Source organism: Syngnathus scovelli, chromosome 5, assembly GCF_024217435.2.
Source record: "Syngnathus scovelli strain Florida chromosome 5, RoL_Ssco_1.2, whole genome shotgun sequence".
Lineage (NCBI taxonomy): Eukaryota > Metazoa > Chordata > Actinopteri > Syngnathiformes > Syngnathidae > Syngnathus > Syngnathus scovelli.
In genome coordinates this window covers 11,630,001-11,651,338 of record NC_090851.1, presented here as the reverse complement: position 1 = coordinate 11,651,338, position 21,338 = coordinate 11,630,001, and the positions used below count along the sequence as shown (strand labels likewise).

Sequence of the window (21,338 nt, the reverse complement as noted above, 5' to 3'; positions counted from 1 at the left end):
GGGAACGACATCTGCCCACGTTATACTGTGAGGTTTAAACAATGAGATGTGGGGTACAGCCGACAATTTGTATCTGTCTTTCTGAGGAGCGGGCAAGAGCACAGCAGCAGCCGCAAATGACCTGCGATCAGTGTACAGAGCAGTGATTGTTAAAGTTACTTCTGTGTCACTGAGAAAACTTCCAATATAGTCATCTTGTGGATCAGTGAGAATATTCATAGTGACATGTAATTCAGTACAAGTCATTTCTGATTCAGGTTGGGACAATTGTTTTCAAGCTTCACTCAGCAATCTGCTTGGGAGTTTAGGATTTCGTTCAGGAGGGATGGCATAGGAGCAGCAAATCTGTTCACCTGCTTGTGCAGCATATGAGTCCACATCTCTCACTCTACATGCTCGCATGCCATCCTTTACTGGAATTATTGCAATTCCCAACCGAGTCATCAGATCTCGTCCCAACAGGTTTATGGGACATTTTGGGGATAGGACAATCGAAACTGAAGCCATGCTTCCAGTTTCCTTATCTCTCGCTTCAACTGGATTAGAGATACTCTCCTTGTGTACCTGCCCATCAGCAGATTTCACCCAAATAGTATTTTGGGAGGCCTTTAGATTTGGGACTTTAGTTTTTATCACGGTTTTACAAGCCCCGGTATCACACAATAACTCGACATCACTGCCTCCAATGTTTAGAGTAACATATGGTTTTTCTTTTAATGCACTCAGAATGTCCCATGCTGTATGGATATCTACTATTTCTTCCTCTATAGGAGCACCAGAGGTCAAGGGGGGGGGGGGGAATCTAGTCATGCTGAGAATTTGGCCCTTCCTCCGCCCCTTCCTGCACCCTTTGATTGATATTGCTTTGCAGAACGACACACTCTTGCAAGGTGTCCTCGTTTCCCACAGTTCCAACAGTTGTCAGAATCTCGTGGGGGTTTTGAATTATATGGCGGCCTGCGACCTTGTTGGCCTCTACCTCTTCCTCTGCCTTGCTGGGACCCTTGGAAGAAGACTGTTGTATCTTCATCTAGTTCATCATCATCATTATCTAGATGAAATAAATCAGAACTTTTGCCTTTTTTGATCACTTTTTCAGTATGTCTGGCCCATTGCATAGTTGTTGTCACACTTGCAACATCCACTTCCACCAAATGTTTCCTCACCCAGTTGCCGATTTCAGGGCGGAAATTAGTGAGGAGCGCATTTTTAAGCTGTTGTTGATAAGCACTCTCAGCTGTATCATTGAATGGGATGCCACTATGCACCCTGAATTCTTTTTCAAATCTCAAACGAAAATCATCAGTATCTTCGCCAGGCTTCTGTTTTATTCCTGCCAAATGACCATAATTCGCTCGTCTTTGAAATATAGTTCGCACTCTTTGCACAAGACCATTCCATTGTGCTGCATACTCCCCTCCCAATTGATTTCCCTCAACGGAAAAGGATAGGGAAAAGGCCCTTGATTATTTCCACCTGTATAATTTCCTCTAACCTTTGCCCAGTCTTTTCCCAAGGAGGACATTGCAGCTTCTCCTGCCTCATGTCCATTCAGTCTATAGGAATGTATAATTCCAGCCATGTCCTCTGCCCATATAGCTGGGTCTTCAGCAACAGGGGTAACCCCTTCAACTGCTTTTCTTGCCTCTTCCAAAGTCCATGGCCGGAAAACATATGTATGTGGGAGTTGGCCTTCTCCTACATTAGGGTTTGGCACCTGTATCATTGGGCACACATCAACCTTGTCTAAATTTTGAGAAAATCTAGCAGCAGTGGTCAAACTTCTTGTTTGTACAGGACTTCTAATAATGTGACCCTGACTTCTTTTGCTGTTATATGGGGGGGGGGGGGGGGGGGGGCTGCAGGTTTGTTAAGCTTGGATACAAGTTTTGTGTACGAGCGGAAGGCCCCTCTTGCTCCTCTGCTTGAGCTGCGCCTTCAGTTTCGGCTGGAGCCATGGCCGCGGCAGTGCGCCTGCGCACTGCCGCCTCATTGTCTTCCGGCCTGACAAACATAGTCTCAGCCTCATCACCTTTCATCTTTCTATCTTTTGTCTTTTGGATTTGTTCTTTTCTCTCTTGTGAAGCTTTCAACCACATTTTAGCACAATCCAATTCTCTCTCTTTTCTTTTCTTTTTCAGTCCATTTTTCTTTCTATCCACACTCTCTTCTAAAACATCAACTACTATCTTCCACACTTCAACTCTCAACTTCCCTTCTACTCCATACTTTTTCTTCCATTTTGGCATGTATTGCATACAATTAAGAAATCTACTCGCCATGTACTTCTCATCTCCGTCAAGAGGTAGAGATTTACAGTTTTTATTTCCCATCTTAATTCTAGTAGTTCTAGGTTTTACAATCTCTTTGTCTCAAAATTATTATTATTATTATTATTACTATTTATTTATTTATTTATTTATTTATTTATTTATTTATTTATTTATTTATTTAACTATGTCTTTGAGGATCCTCAATGCAGGTTTAAATTGACCTTTCAACAAATTACTAGCCTGTATTATTGCCGTGGATCAATGCTAGAACTGCTATTTAGTCAATTTATCCTACCAGTCACACTCCCAACCACACAAACTCAAGCGCTTTGTATTTTTCTCATGGCTCGGACAAACCAAAGCCGTATCTCATAGCTCGGACAAACCAAAGCCGAATCTCTTTTTTTTTTTTTTTTTTTTTATACACGTTTCACAACAACACAATCACACAACTTCAGGCCTTTAACTTACTTGTCCCCTGGTTCGTTGCACTGCCGGGTCCCGTCAATCCACCTCTGTCAGACGAAGGCAGACCTAAGATGCTGGCCCAGCGAAGAATTTCCTTCCCAGGTCTTTCTTTACCAGGTCCGGCTAGTTGACGCTGGCCCGTCGACGGTGTACAGCGCGTCGTCCTCCGTCAGCCAGATGATGGGTATGAGAGGTCCCGGGTTTCGGCACCAAAATGTTAGAGTTGTGCATACTCCAACTTATTTTGCAAGAACCAAACAGGAGACAAGTAAGTCCTCTTAAGCACCTGCAGGTGGAGAGTCCATTCGTCGCTGTCTGAACAGCGATGATCGAATGAAGTCTAACTCAGGCCTCTTGCAGGAGCATTTTTATTGAGAGAAACAGAGTGGGGGTATGGGTAGGCTGGCTAAAGCCCTTGCCCTCTAGTCTAAACATGTCAGGGGATGTTTTACGACCTTGTGATAAGGAGGACAAGGTAAGGTATTTATTACCTGTTGCATTCCAACATAATCCTACGATAAAGATAACCTGGAAAACCCTAACAGGACTCACCGTTCTCAAAATAAGGGGGGGGGGGAACATATCCTCACGGGGCCAGTCGATGTCCAGGACTCACCGTTCTCAAAATGGGAGGGGGGCACAAATATTCACGGCTTGACATTTTTTATAGCGTTCCAATTTTTATCCTACCACCTTTCACTTTGCTTGGGACAAAAGGAGCCTTCAGAACTGAAATTTCTTCAATTATTCATTCAAATCAATTCACTCAAATCATTCTCGTTATGAAAGATTTGATCACAAAACGTGTGTGGCTTTTTCTTAAATGAACACGTTTGACATTGCTAGAGTGTCAGCTTTTAATTATATTGCGCTGTCATTTTAAAGCAAATTAATAAATGCAACAATATTAATTTGCTTTGAAAATACCTGAGTAATAAAATGGATGGATGAATGATGATCACAATTAAGAATAAAGTCTCATTTGTAATATATACTCCTTGTATATATATATATATATATATATGTATGAGAGTCGATCAATCTCCAATAGGAACTATTGAACTATCGATTTTCCTTCTCACTTTTTCTCCCCCATACTGGAAGAGAAGAACAGAACACTTGTCGTTTGTCCTTGACTGGTTAATTCAATTTTAGCCGCCACTGCCAGCCGGCAATGGTAGAAAATGTCAAATGGATTTACCCATGACAATCCTTGTCATGCAATTGCTACGATGTCAAATATGAACCAAAGTGCCAATGTAATAAGAATTCAAGCGACGACAGAGCCATGAAACGGAGTCAACTCCTCGCTAACTGTCTCTCTTTTAAGTTCTCGAGGGGGGCTAGAAGCGCAGCCGGCCGGAGTTTGGATCGAAGGACAATTTGCAGGCTCGTCGTCCATGTGACTTTGCAGCCTATTGGATTGGAGAGAAACAAGATGGAGGAGTTTCCCTGTCATCCCAACCCTGTGTATAGTCACCATGTAAGAACAGAGGGCTCGCAAAGTGAAAGAGACAATGAAGGAGAGCAAAAGCTGGCCGTGGCATATGAAAGACTAAGGACGGAGGTAGGTAGGCAGATGCTTTCTCTGAGATAGATACGCTCCAGGGAAAGTGGCTGAATCTCTTTCCAAACAATCCAACTTCAATGCTTGTGTTGAGTTGTGCACTTGACAGTATTACCCGTTGAATAGCTTCATGCTGCAGGGCAGGGATTCGGCAAGTCGTGTGACAACTTTCCATTCTTCTAGTTTAGTAACGAGAATGAGCATTGAGACATGTCATCTGGGAACAAATAACAGGAGTTTTTTTTTTGTAATACATTGAAGCATTCTTTTACAGCTTCCAAAGAATCACGACTATACCATGTACTCCCGTGACGTTGAATTCATCAACGGACTTGTCAACACCAAGACCAGGTAGTGATTCAGCTTCCCTTAGCTTGAGACTATGATCCTATTTCTTTTCTTTTGTGACTGACCCATCCGTCCGTCTCTTGCAGGGGACGTGCGATCTACCGACTCAGCACTTCGCTGTGGCGCCTGGTGTGTCTGTTCTATTTCACCGACGTCCGGCTGGAGGTGCTGAAACTGACCAAGCACGTGGAAGACGGGACCATTAAGGCTCGCTGGAGGCTCCGGGGCCTTCCCTTCCTGACACTGATGCTTCGCTTCTACCGCAAAGACAAATCACACCTGTACAGGTAGCCCCACCCAGACTCTTTTGGGTCCATTTGAAAGCAGCCCGTCCATATGTGTCATTCTGACTGAATGGCATCTATCTGTTCCAGGTCCTATGACGCTTTCGCCACATTCTACATAGGGCGCGATGGACTCATCCATTGTCATCAAGTTGAAAAGGTAAGAAAGTAGCTGCGGATGTGGCTTGGCGGGTTAGGGCTCGGTCAGGTTTTCCAGTGTTTCTTCCTTCAAACAGCAAACTTTTGTGATTGTGCAGGTGATGCCAGCTCAGCCCCCGGCCCTGCCCAGAGTCACGTCCCTCCTGGCCGGTGCTTTAGTAGCTCTGGGGGTGGAGGAAAACCGACCCGCCCTCAATCTGCTGCCCTCCCTCTTGTCATCACTGCGGCAGGTCCGAGAATGATGGATCATGTCACACTGAAGGTCCACAAGACTGTTTCTTTGGCACAACGCATGATATCGTTGCTTTTGGATTAAGTGCACAACTCTCCCGGCGATTGGTCTGAACTAGTAACCGCGGCATTTTAGGTCAACTATCACTTACTACATTTACTAACTGACCAAGTGTTGTGAAAATGCTACAACACGCAACTTCGGTTTACCATCGCCTTTCCCAACTTGTCTGGTGTTTTGTAGTGTACCAAAATATCCCATAATTACCTGCCTAAATAATTGTGACTAATTTAAAACTATTCTACTTGGTAATACCTACAAAATAACATATTCTAACCGGAGATTGCTTTCACCCCAGCGACCCGGGTTCGAATCTCAGTGGGACGAAAAAACTTTTATCATAGAAAATTTGCAACACAGTTGCTCGTGTAACCATGTAACGATACACTTCTTTAGAGCTAGGGTTAGGTTTAAAGTTAGGGTTAGAGCTAGAATTAGGTTTAGAGCTAGTGTTAGGGTTAGAGCTAGGGTTAGGGTTAGAGCTAGGGTTAGGGTTAGAGCTAGGGTTGGGGTTAGGGTTAGCGTAGGGTTAGAGCTAGTGTTAGGGTTAGAGCTAGGGTTAGGGTTAGAGCTAGGGCTAGGGTTAGGGTTAGAGCTAGTGTTAGAGTTAGGGTTAGGGCTAGGGTTAGGGTTAGAGCTAGGGTTAGGGTTAGAGCTAGGGTTAGAGCTAGGGTTAGGGTTAGAGCTAGGGTTAGAGCTAGGGCTAGGGTTAGGGTTAAAGCTAGGGTTAGAGCTAGGGTTAGGGCTAGGGTTAGAGCTAGGGTTAGGCTTAGAGCTAGGGTTAGAGCTAGGGTTAGGGTTAGAGCTAGTGTTAGGGTTAGAGTTAGGGTTAGAGCTAGTGTTAGGGTTAGAGTTGGGGTTAGAGCTAGTGTTAGGGTTAGAGTTAGGGTTAGAACTAGGGTTAGAGCTAGGGTTAGAGCTAGGGTTAGGGTTAGAGCCAGGGTTAGGGTTAGAGCTAGGGTTAGCGCTAGGGTTAGAGCTAGAGTTAGGGTTAGAGCTAGGGTTAGGGCTAAGTTTAGGGTTAGGGTTAGAGCTAGGGTTAGGGTTTGAGCTAGGGTTAGGGTTAGAGCTAGGGTTAGGGTTAGATCTAGGGGTAGAGCTAGGCTTGGGGTTAGGGTTAGAGCTAGGGTTAGGGTTACACCTAGGGTTAGCGCTAGGATTAGAGCTAGAGTTAGGGTTAGAGCTAGGGTTAGGGTTAGGAGGGGGGGGCGCTAGGAATTCACTGGGGAGCCAAGGGGGCGCTAGTCTGAAAAGGTTTGGGAACCACTGGGTTAGAGCTAGGGTTAGGGTTAGATCTAGGGTTAGACCTAGGGTTGGGGTTAGGGTTAGAGCTAGGGTTAGGGTTAGACCTAGGGTTAGAGTTAGCTTTAACCCTAGCCCTAGCTCTAACCCTAGCCCTAACCCCAAACCTAGCTCTAACCCTAACCCTAGCACTAATCCTAACCCTAGCTCTAACCCTAACCCTTGCTCTAACCCTAACACTAGCTCTAAACCTAATTCTAGCTCTAACCCTAACTTTAAACCTAACCCTAGCTCTAAAGAAGTGTATCATTATATGGTTACACGAGCAACTGTGTTGCAAATTTTCTATGATAAAAGTTTTTTCGTCCCACTGAGAATTTTGTTTTTATGTTTTAATTGGCGAATAAAGAAACAAGGAATAAAACACCAGACAAGTTTTAACATAAATGTTGCTTTTGTTGTGCAATTAACCCTTTATTTATTTATTGTCTTTTTTTTTAACCTCCTGTAGTGTACCTACACATATTGTCATATAAAGCAGTTAACCAAATGTCTGATTTTTGTGTTTTAATTGGCGAATATAAAAACAAGGACTAAGACGCCATACAAGTTTTAACATAAATGTTTATTAAAAATAATAATATTAAAAGCAAATTTCAAATCAGCAATCTAATGTGAAATTGCAGTAGATGTATTGGAACAATATTTAGGCGTATACAGGTATACACGACTATAAGTGTTATACTACGATACAAGTGTTTACCAGCTCAGTGGCCTAAGAGGAGAGTGTCCGCCCTGAGATTGGGAGGTTGTGGGTTCAAAACCCTGCCGAATCATACCAGCGACTATAACAATGATAGCCATTTCTTCCCTGCTTGGCACTCAGTGTAAGGGGTTGAAATGGGCCCCCCCCCCTGCTGCTCGCGATCATTGGGACTTTTGGCACTCAGTGTAAGGCAGGGGTGTCCAAGTCCAGTCCTCGAGGGCCGCATTCCTACATGTTTTCCAAGTTTCCCTCGTTAAACACACCTGATTCAAATGATCAGTTCATCCTCACGTTCTACAGGAGCCTGATCATTGAATCAGGTGTGTTTAACGAGGGAAACTTGGAAAACATGGAGGAATGCGGGCCTCGAGGACTGGACTTGGACACCCCTGTTGTAGGGTGACCAGATTTGGGGAGGACAGCCAATCAGGAGGTGGGGTTGAGGGCGGGTGTGGCACCATCTAGTGTCCAAGTGACGTAGGTACACCTGGAAATGGCCGTGTCCCTAATGGAGTGTCTAAGTGACGTCACAGAACCAACAGCCAATCAGGAGGTGGGGGTGAGGGCGGGTGTGGCACTTTTCACTTAAACCAGGGGTGTCGACCTCCAGTCCTCTAGGGGCCGCGTTCCAATATGTTTTCCAAGTGACCCTCGTTAAGCGCACCTGCGTGAAAACTTTTAGCTCCTTTCACGTTCCGCAGGAGCTAAAAGTGCACTTAACGAGGAAATCACACGGACACTCCATTAAGTACACCGCCATTTTTAAGTGTACCTAATAACAGGCCACTTTATTAGGGAAATATCATGGTCAAAGGTCACAGGTGTCACGCTCTCGTCCTCGGGGCCGCGTTCCAACATGTTTTCCAAGTGACCCTCGTTAGGCGCACCTGCGTGAAAACTTTTAGCTACTTTCACGTTCTGCAGGAGCTAAAAGTTTTCACGCAGGTGCGCTTAACGAGGGAATCACACGGACACTCCATTAGGTACACCGCCCTTTTCAAGTGTACCTAATAACAGGCCACTTTATTAGGGAACTATCATGGTCAAAGGTGTCAAGCTCTAGTCCTCAGGGGGGCCGCGTTCCAACATGTTTTCCAAGTGACCCTCGTTAAACACACCTGCGTGAAAACTTTTAGCTACTTTCACGTTCTGCAGGAGCTAAAAGTTTTCACGCAGGTGCACTTAACGAGGGTCACTTGGAAAACATGTTGGAATGCGGCCCCGCGGACTAGAGCTTGATACCTGTGACCTTCGACCATGATACCGTTTTACGTGATGTCGTAAATAAATAAATACATAAAGAATGACTGAATAAAAGAGATTTGAAACATCCATCCGCTTGTTGCGTGATACAAATATTGATGTAATCTCCCCTCCTTCACTGCATCGGGAAGCTGATCTAATACTGCTATGGAACATGATTAAAGCTCACTATAAAATAGTAAAATACAAATGACTGACTGAAAAAAGTCATCATCTAAAATAGTAAAATACAAATGAGTTAAAGCATTTTTCATCTGATGTAATGATCTCTACAACATTAGATGGGTTATAACATGAAGTTCAACTTTACAGCAATTTAAAAGCTAGCGTAACACGTTTGTACTGTACCATGTTTTATATCTTCTAAGAAAACATTTTGTATTTCATTTTCTAAACACGTTCAACTTTCCAAACGCTCACTGGCATCGAATCTTTTTCGAATACTCCCAAACTGAGAATGAGTATGTCAAATCAAAGCATCCGTCAAGGAGAGTAACACAAATATTTGAGCACAGGAACACACACACACGCACGCACGCACGCACGCACGCACGCACGCACGCACGCACGCACGCACGCACGCACGCACGCACGCACGCACGCACGCACGCACGCACGCACACACACACACACACACACACACACAAAACTGACAATTTTTATCTTTGGACCGTATAAATTTTGATACAGCTCTTTTATTAGATTCATAAGAAGCATTGAGTTTGGCCAAATTTACCAAGAAACATGGATGAATGTGAGTGTTTTCACTCACTGTATAATTATTGATAATTGAATCTTTTGTGGCGGCTCGGTGGCGCACTGGGTAGCACGTCCGCCTCACAGTTAGGAGGGTGCGGCTTCGATTCCACCTCCGGCCCTCCCTGTGTGGAGTTTGCATGTTCTCCCCGGGCCCGCGTGGATTTTCTCCGGGTACTCCGGTTTCCTCCCACATCCCAAAAACATGCTTGGTAGGCCGATTGAGCACTCCAAATTGTCCCTAGGTGTGAGTGCGAGTGCGGATGGTTATTTGTCCCTGTGTGCCCTGCGATTGGCTGGCAACCGGTTCAGGGTGTCCCCCGCCTACTGCCCGTTCATCCCCGTGGGGATGAAGCGGTTCAGAAATTGGGTGGATGGATGGATGGGTGAATCTTTTGTCATCCCGTTATGATTTGTGGGTTGTTATTGTCTTGTCTTTTTTTGTATTGTCACTTCCTGTTTTATTTTGATAAGTAACTCTCCTCTCGTTTCAGTTCGGGGGCCCTTCCTCTGTGCGTCAGTCTGATTGTCTTCCCTGATCCTAGTTGTGTGCAACTGTGCCCTTACCCTTCTGTGTGTATTTAGTCAGCGTCTTCCCCTTGTCTTGTGCCAGTGCGTCTTGTCTCGTCAGGAGTACTTGTGAGCACGTAAGCTGAAAGATACTTTTGAATACCTTGTCTAGTTTTTTGAAGAACCCTTTTATTCTCGCTTTACCCAGAGAACTATTTAGTTTGGTTGTTCTTTTTGCCTGGATTTCCTTCTTCGAGGTGATTTAGATTTTTGCTGGCTATGGCCTGTCAAAATAAATTCCTGTTGTTTTTGTCACTCTGCATCCGAGTCCTCTCCTTGTTCCTAGCCTGACATCTTTGCTACAACTGCTTCTTTCTGAGACACACAACTTCTTTTGTACCAACACCAGATATTTTTTTTGGAATTTCAGCTTCTTCCCGTTATGTTCAGTTCCTTCATGCTCACACATTTGTTCCTGTATCACTTTCCATGCATCACGACTACAATGCGTCATCACAGCTAATAATATAATCCAACTGATGCCACCCTCATGTCACAGGCATGTTCAGGCTGGTCCAATGTGGATTATTATTAATATTTTATCTCAACAGACGTGGAGTTTTCCCATCTGAGTCACTCTCTACCATTTGTTCTGCTGCCCCCTCCCACTTTCTGCCGTCACTGCTTCAGTCTATTTTCACACTGTATAAATGATCATGAGCACACTTTGATGCATTGGCTCCTTTCCATTGTACCAGTCTGATGGAAAAACCATGTCTTCGTGTGGATGATGTGGCTGAGCCCCAATCTAAGTCTTGAGCTAACAGAGAAACAGTTGCTGCTCTGTGTTTATTTACGTGATGTCATCATTCAAATCAATGACAAAATTGTGGCGTAGCGTATGAAACACTTTTGGATTGCAGGAAATGCACCTAAAATAATGTTTTACTTACAACACAATGGATACAAAACGTTACACAACCCTGTCCTAATTCCAGTTTTCTTTGTGGTTAAAAAAATATATAAAAAAATTACACCAAGTACAATCGTGATCTATAACAACTCAACTCAATTAGGAGGGAAATAAAAATAAACCAAAGATTATGTGTTTATCCATTTTGCACAGCCTTTAATAAGAAGTGACATGGCTGCGTTCTGGGCGAAAACAATCACATGCAAACTCCTGTTAAATGGAAGTCTATGCACACTTTTCTCCATAAAAAGTAAAGCAAAAATAAATTTGTCTTGGAAATCAAACCCCCAAGTCCATCACTCGCATAGCAAAAGCCACAGTACAAGACATCACCCATCCACTGACCAGTGCACTTCATCCCACTACCTTCAGGGCACAGGTAGTATATATTTTAGGATGACTCGCCTCTGGAAAATCATTAGCCACCCTGAATAGCAGGTCTCGCTGAGCTGGTAGTCGGTACTGCCGTGCGATTTATTGTTGACAGAGATGTCATCCACTCTGCCCTCATCCTTACAACTCACTATCGCCTGAACTCCCTGAGTCACTGTAACATAGACCTTCTTTAAACTGAGTCAAAACACATAGAGTCATTGACCCTCTTTAAAACTGAGTCAAAACGCATGAGTCTATTTAAAATTGATTACTAAAATACATACGTATCTTACATTCTGCACTGTTTGCAATTCTTAGTGTGAAGAAAAAGTTGGAAAAAGTTGACCAACTGACTCAGCCTTTTTTCAGCTGCACAATCAGCAACTTTGTCAAATCGCTTCTTCCTGATATTGTTTCTTATTGTGAAATACTGCCTGAGTTTCTGTTGTGCAAATATTTCTTCTACCTGAAAGTGGTTCACTTCTTATATTCCCAAACAAAAGATAAATTAATTGATGAGAATTGAGGGATTCCAAAGATGTTTTCCCCTGTAAAAACGAAATTGCGACTTAAAATGACTTTAGTTTTGTGTCATGTCATTTCTACAAAATGAAACAACTGAATGGACATCCTCTGAGGCCGGTGAGTCCATAGTTTTTGCCAGGGGTTGTGATATCCCAATATTTACTGAAGCATAATACATTTACCGTAATTTCCGGACTCTAAACCGCGACTTTTTCCCAAAATTTTGAACCCTGCGGCTTATAGTCAGGTGCGGCTTATGTAAGATTTTTTTCATGATTTTTGTGATAACTATCACTTTTATACACTTGTAAAAAGGCTGTGGACCACTGTTGTGCGGTATCTTGAAGAAAACAACAACAAAAATACTATTTTGAAACACTACTGTGGCTGCTGCTTATTCTGGCTGTGTTGGTTGTGACTATTATGAACTTTAGTACTAATGCACGCTAGGTGATCTGCGTCAAAGGGCTCTAAACCCTTTCTCTTACTCTGCCATGTGACTCAGAGATTACACAAAGCAGTGGCGCTGTTTGGACCATCTGCATTGTATTAAAACCCAATCAATCAGCACTTAAATTCAATTCTTCTGACATTTTGCTCACCAAAAACGAGTTGTAATGAATGTGAACTTTTAATGCCTTTTATTCAGAAGGTTACTTTGAACCCTGAGGCTTAAATGGCGGCGCGGCGTATTTATGGATTTTTACTGCTTTCTGTGTACTGTCTTTCTTTGTAAAAAAACCTCATGTGCACGTGCGGCTTATAGTCCGGTGCGGCTTATGTAAGAAAAAAACTAAAATATCCCTGAATTTTAGCTGGTGCGGTTTATAGTCCGGTGCGGCTTATAGTCCGGACATTACGGTACTCATTTTTCTTATTTTAGGAGATTTCAAATGTATTCCTAAAACTTTGAAACCAACATTGAATGAGCACCATTTTATCAAAAGAGTGCCTAATAGTGCCTTATCTCACTTCATGTATTTTTTAGTGCCACTCTCAAAGATGTTTTTTTTCCCCAACTGAGTTGTATGGGTATAGGTTACATTAGGTTATTAAATCCTTTATCTTTGAATCATCACAAAAAATTTAAAAGGAGTACGTATATAGACTTTCTATGGACATTTTAGCTTGGTGCATCACATCATGATATGTGTGTTGAAATGACAAGGATACATGAAAAAACAGATGTTTTTAATGTCAAGAATACACTTGTGTATTTGTTTAACCACTATACTGAGAATTGTTGGGTGAGCAATCGAGGTTGGGAAGAAGTTTACCAACTGGCTTCTTTTTGTGATGCTATAAAAACTGTACATTCAGCATCCCTGTGGTTTGTAGAATATCCTCTTCCGTTATATTGTGTCATATTGTGAAATAGTGCTCGAGTTGCTGAGCAGTTGCATCACTTTCATCCGCATGAAACTGCTTTCTTTCTCACAGTCACAAATGCAGCATAGGTCAGTGGATGAAGTGCGACTATGATTTAAATTAATAGCACAGCTAAGGAACTATTTAACTAGCTGCTCCAATTTGCCAACTTGACTTTTAGAATTTATACGAACACTGCAAGGAGTGGTAAGTCTTTGTCTTCTTTATATGTCACTTCTTTTTTTTTTAATCTCACATTCAATTGAAAGTGCCCCAAAATTAAATGCAAATGCTTTATTTATTCATCCAGCAAAAACTTGTACCTGGATCAACTATTTACTCCAGCAACAAATACGAAGCGGCGAGAATAATGCCTGTTAAGTATCAAACTTCTACAGAGACAACCATGGACATAGACGATGGGAGTGGTGGTTACAAGCATCTTTTAATGAATGGCAGCAAGCTTCAGTATTCAGGTACCAGAATTCCAGTCCATTGCTTTGCTTGATATATAATACTATTCTCATTATATATGTTCTTACACACTATAACCTTAATAATGTGGCTTGAAAGGTGATCGTTTTTTATAATTATAAATAAATCTCCACAGGGCTGTTGTTAAAGAATCAAATTGAATCAGGAAATATTGTTCTGTCTCCGTCGATCCAATTTTCACATTTATATACATCCAAAACATTATTATTGCTGCAGGAATAATCATCCAAATGGTCACAATACCTAAACTGGCCACTGGGAAATTATCTTTTGTCGTATCTATTGTTATATTTATTTATAACATTCAACACTATACTGCCTACTAATAGTGATTCATTTGCTTATGTAAAAAAAAAAAAAAAAGCAACAAGTCCAGACAGAAACACAGGAAAGGCAACGCGAGTATGCTAACAGCCAAGAAAGAAGAAATAAACTCCTTCACTCGCCTTGTTAGTTTCTTTTGCTCTCCTCAGCGGTGAGTGGGGGCGAGGTGTCTGTCACTCAATCAATTGTGAAGGAGTGCAAGACATTGATGAGCAATGTGGCCTCCAATTTACATTAGTTTTCTAATTGTTCTATAATTAAGCATGGTCCTTATACAACTCAGTAACAGCCACTCTGCAGTTATATTACGTGAGCCAGTCAACCATCATTTTGATTTGCTAGAGACACAGAATACGCAGCCAGTCAGACGCATGTATTCACAAGTAAGATAGTGGAGACAGGGCTGATACAGTAATCCCTCTCATTTTTAACATACATAAATTTTTTGTGTATCAATAAGTGTATATTAAAACATAATTAGAACATTAAATAATAGTTTCAAACATGTAAATACTGTTGATATAGTACACACTGTAAATATGTTTTTAGAATGCTTTTATTATTATAACAACTTTTTTTACAACAAAATACAAGTGTATATACTGTAAATATGTTTTTAGAACACTTTTATTATTATAACATTTTTTTATAACCATATGTTTTTAGAACTCTTATTATAACTTTTTTGTTAAAAAAGGTATAAGTGTACGTACTGTAATTGTGTGGATAATCCCTACCTTCTGTGTGGGCAACTGTCGTGCCATAATTCTTCAATTTAGAAGTTTTATTTTGAATTTGTGAATTTTTTTTTTCTTTTTAATTTGGAAAAAAATCTGCGATGTACTTAATCCGCGATGTAGCGAGGGATTACTGTACGATTGATGCCACCCTTGTTGCTATTATTTTGCTATATTGTGTGAGTGGTCTCAGCTCACCGGATCAAGATGTATAAGTACCTGACTGTGTGATGGACAAACTTCAAATGCCACATTACTAATTTAGTTTAACATGTTTGTTTTCAGTTTATGCATTGAGGAACAGCCCTTTTAGGGTTTCCACGCTTTTTCTTGGGCTGATGTGTGCTATCCTGGTGGCTGGGGTCATTGGGCAATCCATCCACTGTGAGTTTACCTTTTGTTATGTTTGCCACAGATGTCAAAAGTTCACCAATGGTGTAAAACTGCTTAACTTTGATACATCTATTTTCTGTGCAGACTTGAAAGTGGGTAAAGACAATCAGAAGAAGTTAGAAGATGTAGGGGGGGAGAAAACCAAACTACAGTCCCAACTCAAGACTGTACAGAATGAAAAAAAGAACCTGGAAGTCAGCCGTGAGCAATTACAACAGCGTTACAACTACATATCTAAATCGACCACTCAAATAAAAACCAACAACGAGCTACTGAAAGCGGAAGCAAACCAACTAAAAGAGAGTCAGAGTAAATTGCAAGCAAGTAACAATGCTCTAAACAAAGAGCTCGAGCAATTGAAGGCCACTAAGGAGCAGTTGCAGACTAATAACGATGCCTTGTTAACTGCCAAAGACTTACTACAAACAAAGTATGAATCACTGAGCAAGAGCAAAATCGTCTTGCAGACCAACTACGATACTGCAATTAAAGAAAGGGATAATTTGCAGAACAGATTCAACAATGCTACAAGGTCAAGAGAGAAGTTGCAAATGAGTTATAACGGCCTGATCAAGGACATTGAGCATCTCCAATCGCGATACAACTCCTCTACCAGCGAGAGAGACAACATTGCAAGCAGTCACAAAAACGTGACGTTGGAAAAAGAAAATCTGCAGGCAGTTTACAACACACTTGCCAAAGCTACTGATGAATTGATGGCGTCCTATAATTCCACAATTGAAGAGAAGAAGTATCTTGAAAGCCGTGTGAAAAATCTGACTGCAGAGAGAGACCTGCAAAGGGCTGAGATTGATCAACTGCAGGCCACAGTCATAAAATTGAACGCGTCACAAGGTAACGCTTTCTATTTGTAACAAATGCAACCAACAAAAAATTGTTAGATGGCATTTTTTTTCTGTAATCATGGCATTAATACTATTACTTGTTCCCATAATATATTTTTTTTATATCAATGAATAACATCCCATTGTAGTCAAGGTCTGTCCAAGTGGTTGGAAGAAGTTTGAGAACAACTGCTACTATAGTTCTTCATCCAAGAAAACATGGTACCTGAGCAGAAACTACTGCCAAGGAAAAGGAGGAGACCTGGTAGTCATAAACACCAAAGAAGAAATGGTGAGTTGACTTTAAACTGTATAAAACATTTCCTTCTTTGAGGCTCAGTGAATCTCCTGGTTAGACGAGTCTTTTACTAGAAATCTCACTCGTCAATATTTCATCAAAGTAGTTCTAACTTGGTCAGTTTGAAATAAGCACTTGACACAACAATGGACTTGACACAACAAGAGTGACAAAGTGCTGCACAGATGAAAGTCAAAACAAATTCCCCAAAACCATATACGCTGTACATGAAAACACTAAATGGGAGATAAAATGAAAAGAAAACTCATTGCCAATATGTATATGTATATGTTCAAAGGTACGTAATTAGCTCACACACACAAGAGATTATTTTTATAAACTGAGACACAAGTTGCATTTCTTACAAAAACACACACAAAAAAAATGCCATTTCATAACCTGGAAGCTACAGATTCACCCTCCACCTACTTAAGCAGATTGTATTTGGTTTCCTCCATTTTACAATCATTTAGTTGTTGTTTTTTTTTGTTGTACAGTCAGAGCAATAAAATGTATAAACAACCAACATTTTCCTTACGTTTCTTTTTCTAGGTATTTGTTAATGGATTGTTTACAAGTAACAAAGAGATTTGGATTGGACTGACTGATGAGGGAGTAGAGGGTCATTGGAAGTGGGTGGATGGGACCGCACTGAGCCTAGAGTAAGTAAAATATATAATCTCATTTTATTTTATTAACCTCATTGATCAAGAGTTATTTACCAGGTTACCACACTTGCTGCCTTTATAATTTTCTTCTGATGATATGTTAAGATTTCATACATAAGCATTTTACACTGTTCCCTCAGTTATCGTAAAAAAAAAATTCAATTGATAATGCTGCAGTCATTTCTGCAGCAACTTTTAAAGTTAAAGTCCCAATGATCGTCACACACACATCTGGGTGAGGTGAAATTTGTCCTCTGCATTTAACTCATCCCCGTGTGATTTTGATCCATCCCCTGGGGGAGAGATGAGCAGTGAGCAGCAGCGGTGTCGTGCTCGGGAATCATTTGGTGATCGCACCCCCCAATTCTAACCCTTAATGCCAAACAGGGGGGCAATGGGTCCCATTTTTATAGTCTTTGGTATGACCCGGCCAGGGTTTGAATCCACAACCTTCCAGTCTCAGGGCGGACACTCTACCACTAGGCCACTGAGCTTTTTAGTCATTTGCATGGAACCCAATTACATGGAAAGCTTCAAATCTCCATAAGGCTTCTGGCCTTCACGACCCAATCTTAGGCCTTGATATAATGTGTTTCTTTTGGTATTGCAGGTATTGGGCTGACGGACAACCGAATAGTTACAATGGTGACCAGGACTGCGGGGAATTTTGGTACCGTTCTTCAGGAAAAGCTGAATGGAATGATGAAAAATGTAGTTCGCAGAAACATTGGGTGTGTGAGATGTAGATGCCTCAGTAAAGGCAAGCACACTCCCACGATCTTGAAGACTGTACACATCTTCATTGCACTCTTGGGTGCTGTGACCCATAAGTTAAGGTGTTCACTGTTTATACTATACCACGCCTGGACCACATTCTCCCAAAGAATTTTTTTTCTGTTGTATACCCGGAGGCTGAAGCACTCTGTAAAGGTCTAACATATTGCATGATTTGACTCAATTATTTGCTTCCATGTTCTGCTGGTGATGACTGGGTTAGTGTTGACTTGTCCCGGTGGTCACAACATCTGCAGTTATGGTAATGGTGAGTTAGATGTTGATCATTGTTCTCATTTTTTTTTTTTTCTCAGAATTGAGGACACCCTTAGAATTTAGTGAGTCAACAACTTTGTTGGTTGCGCACAAACATCCAGGTTATACCTGTATTCGCGACATACCAGAAGTCTGGATGAGAGAATTGACATACCTTTTCAAGTGTGCAAAACAGGCAGGCGGGTGAAAAAATGTGACTTGTGCACGCATGAGAGAATATGGGCCTTCATATAAAATATTTATCACGTGATATTTGTGTGATAGAATTCTAGCTTATGAAGTATACAAAGAGGGGAATTTTAAAGGACGGTAACAGACCCCCCCCCCCCTTTTTCAACCCAAATATGGATATCATCTACAGCTTTACAGCTTTATTCACAGACTGGAAGTAAATTTTAGTTTTTGCTCTTCTTTTCTTGTTTCAGATTTTGTAGTTCCCTCCTTATGTTAATCGTGGATGTATATATACATTTACAATTAGTTACCATTAGTTGATTCTGAAGGATAACATCCAGGAGCATTCTCTTTCATGGAATACATGCAAATGCATACATATGTATAATCTGCATGAACAAATAAATGTCTGTGTAAGCTTCAAGCCAGAGAGACAGTTTAAAGGGACGGTGTGGATTTCTTTTGCCCTTTAGTGATGAACTAAAAGAATGCAATGACTCAAGTCCAGTTAATGCATTTTGAAGCACATCCATTAACTACTGTGTCTCAGAAAGACCACATGTCACAAGCCCACCACTAATTTCTTCAACAGAGATGCAAGCAAAATATCACCACAAATGACTTCTAGTATTCTCTCAAATGATTAAGTAAGTTCACTCCATTTGTTACACATGCAAATTAATGCAGCAATTTTGCTCAAGCCGTGATGTGCTTGCCAGTATTGCCCCCTCATGGTATACATACCAAATTGAATGACAGTGTGAGAGAGTGTGAGAGAGTGCGAGAGGTAGAGGTAGAGGTCGATAGGTCGATAGATAGAAACAGACATGCAGTATATTCTGTGTGTGTGCATGTGTGTGTGAGAGAGAGAGATATATATATATAGAGAGAGAGAGAGCGAGAGAGAGAGAGAGAGAGAGAGAGAGAGAGAGAGAGAGAGAGAGAGAGAGAGAGAGAGAGAGAGAGAGAGAGAGAGAGTGAGAGAGAGAGAGAGAGAGAGTGTGAGAGAGTGTGAGAAAGTGTGAGAGAGTGTGAGAGAGGTAGAGGTGGAGGTAGAGTTAGAGGTAGAGGTAGAGGTCGATAGATAGAAACAGACATGCAGTATATTCTTATGAAAGTGTCATGCAACAGTAGTAAGTAAATAAATAAATAAATAAATAAATAAATAAATAAATAAACCCAAGATAATTTCTGTGATCGTACCAATGTCCCCCGTGTAGTGTTAAAAAGTCTCACAGTATGGGGGAGAAATGATCCCCTCAGCCTTTTCGTAGAGCAAGAAAGTGCCAGCAGCCTGTCCCTGAAGCTACTCCTTCACTTGGTGACGGTGCTGTACAGTGGGTGGACGGGGTTGTTCTTGATGGACAGCAGCCTGGCCAACACCCGTTGTTCTGCCACAGACGTCAGATCAGGAAGCTCTGCGCCCACAACAGAACCTGCCTTCCTTACCAGTTTGTTCAGGCGGGAGGCATCCCTCTTCTTGATGCTTCCCCGCCAGCACACCACTGTAAAAAAAGTGCAGGCAATAGCATCCTTCACTCCTAGCTTCTTCTGATACGGAAACTGTAGAAGGTCGAGAGCATCTCCTGAGGTCTGATGTGTTGAATCAGTGATCGTTCCAAAGTCTTCATCAAATGCGAGGTTAGCGCAGTTTGCCTGAAGTCATTCAGCTCCACAGGTCGTGGTTTCTTTGGGACAGGGATGATACACGATGTCTTCCACAGCTGAGGCACCACACCCTTTTTTAGACTCAAGTTGAAGATGTGCTGTAGTGAGTCACCCAGCTCCAGAGCGCAGGCCTTCAGCAGACGAGGAGATACCCCATCCGGACCAATTGACTTGCTGGGGCGGAGTTTCCTCAGCTGTCTGCTCACTTGAACCACTGTCATCCTGGGTGGAAGGGTATCGTCCACCGGTCTGCAGCTGAGTGACAGAACATGGGCAGATCGGGGAGCAGAAGGGCCTGGCGGGAGCGAGGATGAAGGCGAGCGGGTGTTGTTGAACCTGTTAAAAAAGTCATTCAGCTGCTTCGCCCTCTACACCGCCACTAATGGGGACATCTTGCTTTAGGCCGCAGCTGGTGATTATCAACTCATCCCATCCCACACGTCCTCCATGCTGTTCTTCTGCAACTTCTGCTCCAACTTCCTCCTCTATTGCAATTTTGCCTCCCTGAGCTGGACCCTTATCTCCCTCTGCACATGCTTAACCTCTCGCTGATTATCATCCTTGAATGTCAAGCTCTTCAAGTGCTATAAGAAACAATAAATTCCTGGGAAAAGTAGAACAGCTGTGACAAACTAACATGTGCGCTGCAATACACTCATCAACATTGACGCTAACTGAACATTTTCAAGGTTATGATTTGAGTTCCACATTGAGGGCAATGGCGAGTGTTGACAGCCATGACAAGAAAATTAACGATGTGACGCATCATTAGCTTCTAGGCAACGGTAGAGAAAAGACGTCCTGCTACTAAAAATGTTCAGGGACATGGACAAAGGTCAATTCATGCATGCACTTAAAACAACAACAACAAAGGGGTGGAACCACATCAAACATCTAATATGAATTAGTTGGATAAAAGTGCTTTATTTCATTTGTAATGGCATCTAACACTGTAAAAATATAGCATTTGTTTTGTTGAAACAGTTACATATTTCTTAAAACATTACCATCCAACAGTGCTACTATAACCCAATAGATTATGTGAAAAAGTAGGATTTTAGAAGAAGTAGTCATAACAGTCTTTTTTTTTTATTTAAAATGTTTTCAAACATTTTCAACAATTCTTTAGTTCATAACTTAATAAAAAGCTGTTTATTTGAATAAAGTTTTTAATGGAAATGATTGTGAGCGTGAATAGTAACAATCTCATCTGTAGTTTTTTTTTTAAACTTCTTAGCAACTTTTCTTCAAATACTGTTGATACATTTAATCTCAGAACCATGGTAGTTGATGACTTTCTACATGATTATTTTCTAACATTTTCTACCAACAAAAGGAAGCAAACTAGGGTGTCGGTACAGTATTTTCCATCTTAAACATTAGTTATCACATTCACTTAGTGTTATAATCTAAATTGCGGTGATGAAAAAAGACACCGGATTACTTTAGTTGTTGAGCCCCTGAGTATTTGTGACTGCTATTAAAAAAAAGACGTGCAATGTCGCTAATGTTACTAC

General features: G+C 41.6%; 3 protein-coding genes across 5 annotated transcripts in view; 2 read left to right on the top strand and 1 right to left on the bottom strand.

The window, feature by feature from the left end:
• The first annotated feature begins 4,066 nt into the window (after window positions 1-4,066).
• Window positions 4,067-5,888, top strand: LOC125968963 (uncharacterized protein C6orf136 homolog). 2 transcript variants are annotated; one of them, XM_068650861.1, is made up of 5 exons: window positions 4,067-4,308; window positions 4,583-4,659; window positions 4,767-4,943; window positions 5,031-5,100; window positions 5,198-5,888. In XM_068650861.1, the coding sequence occupies exons 1-5, from the start codon at window positions 4,180-4,182 to the stop codon at window positions 5,339-5,341; spliced, it is 597 nt and encodes a 198-aa protein (XP_068506962.1). In that variant the 5' UTR covers window positions 4,067-4,179; the 3' UTR covers window positions 5,342-5,888. The 2 variants fall into 2 exon arrangements, with proteins under 2 accessions (XP_068506962.1, XP_049576515.1); XM_049720558.2 differs by having other exon boundaries at window positions 4,069-4,308; window positions 4,743-4,943; window positions 5,198-5,879.
• Window positions 5,889-13,196: 7,308 nt separating this feature from the next.
• LOC125968961 (CD209 antigen) lies at window positions 13,197-18,596 on the top strand. Its single transcript, XM_049720553.1, has 7 exons — window positions 13,197-13,376; window positions 13,480-13,645; window positions 15,011-15,109; window positions 15,203-15,973; window positions 16,113-16,255; window positions 16,814-16,923; window positions 17,540-18,596. The coding sequence occupies exons 2-7, from the start codon at window positions 13,540-13,542 to the stop codon at window positions 17,673-17,675; spliced, it is 1,365 nt and encodes a 454-aa protein (XP_049576510.1). The 5' UTR covers window positions 13,197-13,376; window positions 13,480-13,539; the 3' UTR covers window positions 17,676-18,596.
• Window positions 18,597-20,725: 2,129 nt separating this feature from the next.
• The window catches only part of cabp2a (calcium binding protein 2a), a 22,586-nt gene continuing 21,973 nt past the window's right edge, over window positions 20,726-21,338 (bottom strand). For both annotated transcript variants that reach the window (XM_049720560.2, XM_049720559.2), the window contains exon 7: window positions 20,726-21,338. This exon is cut by the window's right edge and continues 368 nt beyond it. The gene's annotated coding sequence lies outside the window, so the exon portion shown is untranslated.